We start from the raw sequence: 6,495 nt of genomic DNA, 5'->3' as shown, positions 1-6,495 counted from the left end.
ACACACACGCACACACACACTCGAAAACAACAAACGGGTGCCCTGTATTTGCATCAAAACGAACGTCAGTGGAAACAGCGCGCGGTGCGCAGTGTGGGTGTGTGTGTGTGGGTGCGTGGTTGCCGTTGGAACGCACCCCTTTGACATGTCGGATCGGTCCCTTTTCTCTAGCAGTGGACGGGCAGCCAGATCGGCCTGCTTGCCGTGCCAATCTAATTAGGGCGTGGCGTGGCGTGCCCTGCCCTGCCGTGCGGTCGTGATGAACGGAATGTGGCCCTGCTGGCCTGCCGGCCATTATCCGATGAGTGTGGCCGAGCCCTCGGACGCACACCAACACACCGATATACAAATTTCACCTCCCACCGGATATAAGGGAGAGTGGGGCACATAGTGACACGGGGCTAGTAGTGACAGTTCGTGTTTCGTACTGTTCCCGCGCGATTTCTGCCCTCAAAATTTTTCATAAGCTTCGTTTCAAGTCCAAAACGATGTTTTGAGAAGGTGGTGAAAGAGAGAGAAGTGGGAAGGGCGTCATTAAATTGTGAAATTTGACCCTCCGGAAACGAGGCATAACCTAAATTTTCTTTCCATATTTGAAGTCCTGTAGCATGTCTTTAATGATATTTGAAAGCTTATCATATGTTTCTCCGTTTGCTCTACATGTCAATACGTCATATCGACCAAATATTTAATGTATCAGTCCATCTGGATGAAGGAGGTTAAGTTGCAAAGTTTACTTTGTCTCATGGGGTAAATAGTGACAAAAATTCGGGGGTAAATAGTGACACTCGTCTACTGGCATTTTTGAATTAATATGCCAAATTTTTGACTTTTGTTTATGTTTTTTATTAGGCTGTTAAGGTTACTGTAAGGTGAAAAAACTATCTTCTAAAGTATAGGTGGCAGTGCTTTGGTTTTTGGTGATTTAGTTGCTTACTATAAAAAACTTTTACAGCCACAGACTGGACTCCCAACTCCCATTAGTTCCAAAGTTATGAGGGTTTTAGTGTTATTTTAGTCGTTTACTAAAAATTCTCCTTGCGATGAACCAAAAAGTTTACGAAGGTGTGATTTTTTATTTTAAGGCCCAATGAACATGCAAACAGACTAGCAAAGCCGGATTTCACAATATATGCATAGATAAGCTGCAATTTCTGTTTGGAAAATGCGTTTTGAATTTTTTACTGAAATTTGGTAAAATTTTGCTATTTTTTGGTGTTTTTTTGTGTTTTTTGAGAAAAATTCCTGTTTCATGTGGGAATTTTGGAAATCCGGCTTTGCTACGAGATAGGCAAATCAATAAAGAACTTGTAAAACAAAAATCAAGTCTCGACAACTTTTGGTTCATCGCAAGGAGAATTTTTAGTTAACGACTAAATTTGTTACGTAAACTTCAATAACTCAGAAAATAATGGGAGTTGAGTGCCTCAACTTTGGGTTTAAGTTCATCTTATAGTAAGCAACCTGAAACCTAAATACAAACATGATGCCACAATTATTTTGAAAAATGATATTTCACATTTTTTTCACTTTACAGTAACCTTAATTTTTTGGTCTTTATGTTAGGTTTGGACCATTTTAGGTTTGAGGTGAAGCGTTACAAATTTTTTTGAGGTCTGGTCTCAATTCTTGTCGAAGAAACTTTGCGCTCAATATGAAATTTTAGCTTTTCTTAATTAACTGGAAAAGTGACTGTTCCATGTCCTCCAGGATCATTCTACCAGTACAAAGAAGTATTTTAAGTAACAAAATATGAATGTTAATACTCAAAACATTAAATCTTCTTGTAAAAAGAAATTAAACGGGTGTTTTATAAAATGATCAACCTGACCTAACCTAAACTAGATGTAGGACCTTCAAGAATATTAGCCGTCAAACGTTGTGGAAGGGCTGTCTGTCAGTGAGAGTACACAAGAAGTGCAGCTGCTAACATATGGTAAACGGCAAAGCCGCTGCTCCTCACATTTGGAAACCCCTAAACATCTGTATCCTCTTTGATAGAAAAATATTGAGTTTTTCCTCTTAATTTAGATTTGGCACGGTTAACATTTCAGAAAACACTTAAAAACATTTTATAACTATTTTGTGATGTCAAGAAGGGAGGTTTATCAAAGGAAATTGATAGTGTCACTATGTACCCCCAAGCTGTCACTATTTACCCCAGGGTGGGGTAAATAGTGACAGTTGCAAGGTTTACCAGAAAAGCTTTTGGAAGGGATTTGTGTGACTCAGGCAACTCGAATGCTACCTTTTCTTACTCAAATAATACCATACTTCAGTTTTATTTTTAAAAAATGGGAAAATGTCCATTAAGACGCCTGTAGGACCGAAAAGAAATTATCTGTCACTATTTGCCCCCCTCTCCCTTACATTCCAAAAAAGTAGACAAAAAAATTTTAATTTTTTTTTTAAATTGCGCATACCAAAAAAATCCTACAAAAATATCAACTAGTCAAAAATTACTCTCCAGAATTTTATTTTTAAAGAACGAAATAAAAGCCATGGGGAGTTGAAAACAAACACGTTTCCCCCCTCCAAGACGGAGTCCAGTCCGCCGCTGCGAAGTCCTTCGCGGATCGTCTCGGATGTCCTGCCGGGAGAAGGCGTCGGGAGGCGCGCGCCGTTTGGAGGCGAGCATTCTGAACTGCGCCCTTTTAATAGTCCGATCTTGAATGGCACGGGCTTGGGAGGGCTGGAAGGGCTTCGCCGGATTACGCCGTCGTGCCCGCCAGAGCGCGCCGCTGGTGCCCAGCCTGCCAGCCCCGCCAGCCTTGCCCGGATGAGTCCGCTCTTTTGCCGCAAGCCCGCCCCGCCCCGCCCCGCCCCGCCCCGCCACGCCCCGCCACGCCCCGCCTCGTGTATCCGTCTCAACAGTTTAAACGGGGGATGAGCAATGGCGCCGGAACACCACCGACCAAAAAAAAATCCGGTGCGCCGCAGAGCGGAGTACGCAGATTTTTATGCGGGATTCCGTGTCAAAAACACGCCATGCAGCCGCGGGCCAGCCAGCCAGCCATCCAGCCAATCCACAGTGCTTCACAGAAGTGATGACGGCTGCAGAGTATCATGGCAATGATCTGGTCCGCCGCCACCCCGTACTCTGGCGGTGCCGTGCCCCGCACAGCGCACAGCCCGCCACCCCGTGTCCCGGCCGCCATAAAGTCCCCCTTTGGCCTGCACTTCGCACTTCGGGGCGGAACGGGCTATTAGCACACTCCCAGAGCGCGGCGCGCGGGCCGCGCCTCCAGTTTATGTACTTGGCCAGATTTTATCCCCGCGGGCCGGTACTCGTCAACGGCAGGGGCGGGGCGGGGCGGCGAGTGTCGAGGTGGGGCGGGGACTCGTGAAAGCGTCGTCGGCGCAGTCGGTCACGAGGGCAGCACTCGGCCTGGGTATTCAGCTCCCTCACCGTTTGGGAGAGAGAGAAAAAAAGACAAAAGAAAGAGAGAACAAAACATTCCTAACACCTAAAACACAGTGAAAAATCTAAAAAAAAACAAAACAAAAAACAGTGGTGATTCACAACAACCAACCTCTGCCTGCCTCCATTTGGAGATTTTGAGTCGGATGTACACTTCATTCACTACTTCATTCACTCTACGACGACGCTGACGCGCGATCCACGACTGCTTGCCGACCGCACTGTTTTACCGACGCGACTGCCTATAACGACCGAAGCACTCCTTCAGCCTCTTTTGTTTTGCTCTTTATTCGCAGTCAGCCCTGGCCGCCGTTCCTTTTGTTGTGATCATCTACTAGCGAAGCCAATAAAATTGTAATTGTTTCTTGTATTGTGTGATGATGACTTTTTCCGAATCGTCTGTGCCTTTTCAATTTATTTGTCAAGACTTGAACATCCAGTGGACTGCGAGTGGCTTGGAGAAGTGTAAATGCGTGTAAATATCAAACAAGTTTATCAACTCCACATAACCTCCAGCTGGAGTCTGCCTAACCCGCCTGAACACAAGCCGAAGTGTTGGATTGCTTTGAATACTAGATACCGTGTGGAGCAGTCACCCTGTCCACAAATTTATTCGGAGAAGTTTCAAGGTAGGTAGAAAATTTATTCGAACCAACTGAGTACGTACATATGCCGGCTTTAAAATTATATAAGAAACCACTTTATATGCAAGCGGAGTTTGGCGGAATTAAATTGGTTTCACCAACAGGCTGGTTTCACCTCCAAGTTAAATTTCATGTGAGCCATGCAGACTGCTGTTCCAGTAAATGGTTTCTCTGTTGATCAGTCCAGCCTTTGTTGCCTAGATTAGTTCGAATTGTCTCGTCAAAAGTCGCATTGTATTTGTAACTTTGAACGAAAAGTGTCGGAATGCTGGATTGACTTACACTCGACAGTGTTACCTCTTTCGGCGTGCGGGGAGGCAAGCAGGGCCGGCCGAGCGAGTCACAAGAGTGGTTTCGTCGCTCTGTCACTGCCACACTCGCGGGACGTTCCGTGAGGGTGCGAGGGAGACAGGGCTCTTCTGAATCACGCGGCGGGTCAGGCCTCGGCTCGCCGAGCTGGCACTGCAGGCCGCTGCTGGCAGTCGTAGGGATTCGCCTGGAAGATGAAGGGTGGCGCTTACGGCCTTACCGTGTCACGCCGTGTCACGCCGTGCCACGCCGTGTCAGCGCGCAGACGGCAGCCTTCGCGACAAAGGGGATCCATTTCTCCGTCAACTCGACGAGCACCTGTCTCGGCGCTGACGGCGGCACGGCCACCAGGTGGCGGTCCGACGTAGGGCTGCTCTACCCTGCTGGACAAGGGACGCGTTTTAAAAAGCGTCTCCCGGCGGCGTGCGGCAATGCCGGGCAGTGCTCCCCACCTGCCTCCCCGCCTCACCCGCCGGTTCTAATTATTAACTTTGAAAGAAACTTGGTCGTGTCAAAACTCGACTTTCCCTTCTGTAATTAAGGTTGACTCGGAGCGCGCCTTTATCCCCGGAGTGCCCGAGCAGCCCGAGCAGCCTGTCCGGGACAGGAGATAAGCAGCCTCGCAGCCTCACGCGGCGGCCCTCGGAGGAGAGGAAGGACAGGCGAGGCAGCCCGTCGGCGCGCCGCCAAAGGTGCGGCCGGGACGCCGCGCTGCCGCTGCCGCCGCTCCACTCATCAAGGCCCCTTGGCGCGCGGTGAGGTGACGCCGAGAGCAGCGAGAGGCGAGGTTAATTAAATCCCCTCAAGGAGCAATAAACGCACGTCGCCAGCCTAAGGGAACTACTTTCGAGGGGAGTCGAACCTCCGGCGAGAGCAGGTGAACACGGCGCCGTGCTTCGCGGAGGGTGTGGCAGGTGGCGGCCGGCGCGGCGTTTTACGCTGCCGGGGCGACCGCGCCATCGCCTAGGCCCAGGCCCTGGGGGCGGCGGGGGCGGGGCGGCGGCCCTCCGAGAGGAAAACTGATCTACTGTACGGCGGGGGCGAGCGGCGAGCGACTACTCACTTGGATGCGTCGGGGGCGGCGGCGGCGCTGGGGGTGTGGCTGGGTCCTGGATCGGCCTGGAGGGACGGTGGGCCGCTGGTTTTGGCCAGGGTATCGGAAATCGTTTTACGTTCCGGGGGCTCTTCACCCGATGAAATGCAAGGCGGGGCGCGCTGTCTACCTTCGGCCGCGGGGCCGCTCCCCGCCCCGCCCCGCCCCGCCCCGCCCCGCCCTTCGCCATTAGAGACGGCCGGCGGCGTCCTCGGGCTGCTGTCCCGTCGTCGCTTCCGTCCCGCGGGGCATCAACTGAAAGGATTTTTCGTGGTTTTCGTTTTTCTCTCTTTTTTGTCCATTACTACGACGGTATTTGCCGGCGGACGACCTGTCGGCACCACCGTTCCCCTGACTGGAGCGGACCTTCGAATGGACTGAATGCTCCCCCGCCGCCGCCACCGCCGCCCCGCCGCCCCCACACTCCCTCCAGCCAGCCCCGGCACCCCGGCCCGGGCGCCGTTACTCCGAGTTTGATTACCTCCCTGCCGCTGCTTCGGCCCCGGGCCCGGCCCGGAGCCCGGAGGGCGGCGGTCGAGGCGGCCAGGCAGGACAAGGGGAAGTGTATGGAACTCGGGGAAGGCGGCTTTCAACCCGCCGATTTCTTGTAGGTAACGACTGGCGCAGGCGATGATTCGGCCACCGGGCTTGGGGTTCGGCCGGCAGCCACTCAGCCAGCCAGCCTCCAGCTAGTCCCCAGCCTTCTGCAGCCTGTCGCTGATCCCCCCCCCCCCCGTCCCGCCAAAGCACGTCACTTGTTGCGGGGAGCATGAATTTGTCACACCGAAGCCCGCGGCGGCCTGCCATGTCTGGAGCCTCCAGCCAGCCTCCAGCCAGCCTCCAGCGCACTGCGGTCTTCGGCCGTCCGGGGAGCATGTCGACCTGGCCACCCCACTCGCAAAGTGCTTTGCAACATACATGACGAGCTTCTGATGGACACGGGCCCCGCTGGCGGGGGCGGCGGAGGGGAGGGGGGTCGTATGGATGGCCGACACTTTAGAAAGCCATTTCCATTCCGATGCGACGGT

At 52.1% G+C, this 6,495-nt stretch overlaps 1 protein-coding gene across 1 annotated transcript in view; it reads left to right on the top strand.

Annotated features, from left to right (window-relative positions):
• Nucleotides 1–3,736: 3,736 nt before the first annotated feature.
• Nucleotides 3,737–6,495, top strand: part of LOC117653538 (carboxypeptidase B-like) — a 59,452-nt gene continuing 56,693 nt past the window's right edge. Inside the window, exons 1-2 of the mRNA XM_034399280.1 lie at nt 3,737–3,896; nt 3,998–4,050. Of these exons, the coding sequence (XP_034255171.1) occupies nt 3,891–3,896; nt 3,998–4,050 (59 nt within the window). The 5' untranslated portion in view covers nt 3,737–3,890. The remainder of the gene's footprint in view (nt 3,897–3,997; nt 4,051–6,495) is intronic.

The sequence above is a fragment of the Thrips palmi genome, unplaced genomic scaffold, assembly GCF_012932325.1.
Source record: "Thrips palmi isolate BJ-2018 unplaced genomic scaffold, TpBJ-2018v1 HiC_scaffold_8, whole genome shotgun sequence".
NCBI classification, from domain to species: Eukaryota; Metazoa; Arthropoda; class Insecta; order Thysanoptera; family Thripidae; genus Thrips; species Thrips palmi.
The sequence above is the reverse complement of the archived record's forward strand: the minus strand, read 5'-3'. Positions and strand labels throughout refer to the sequence as shown.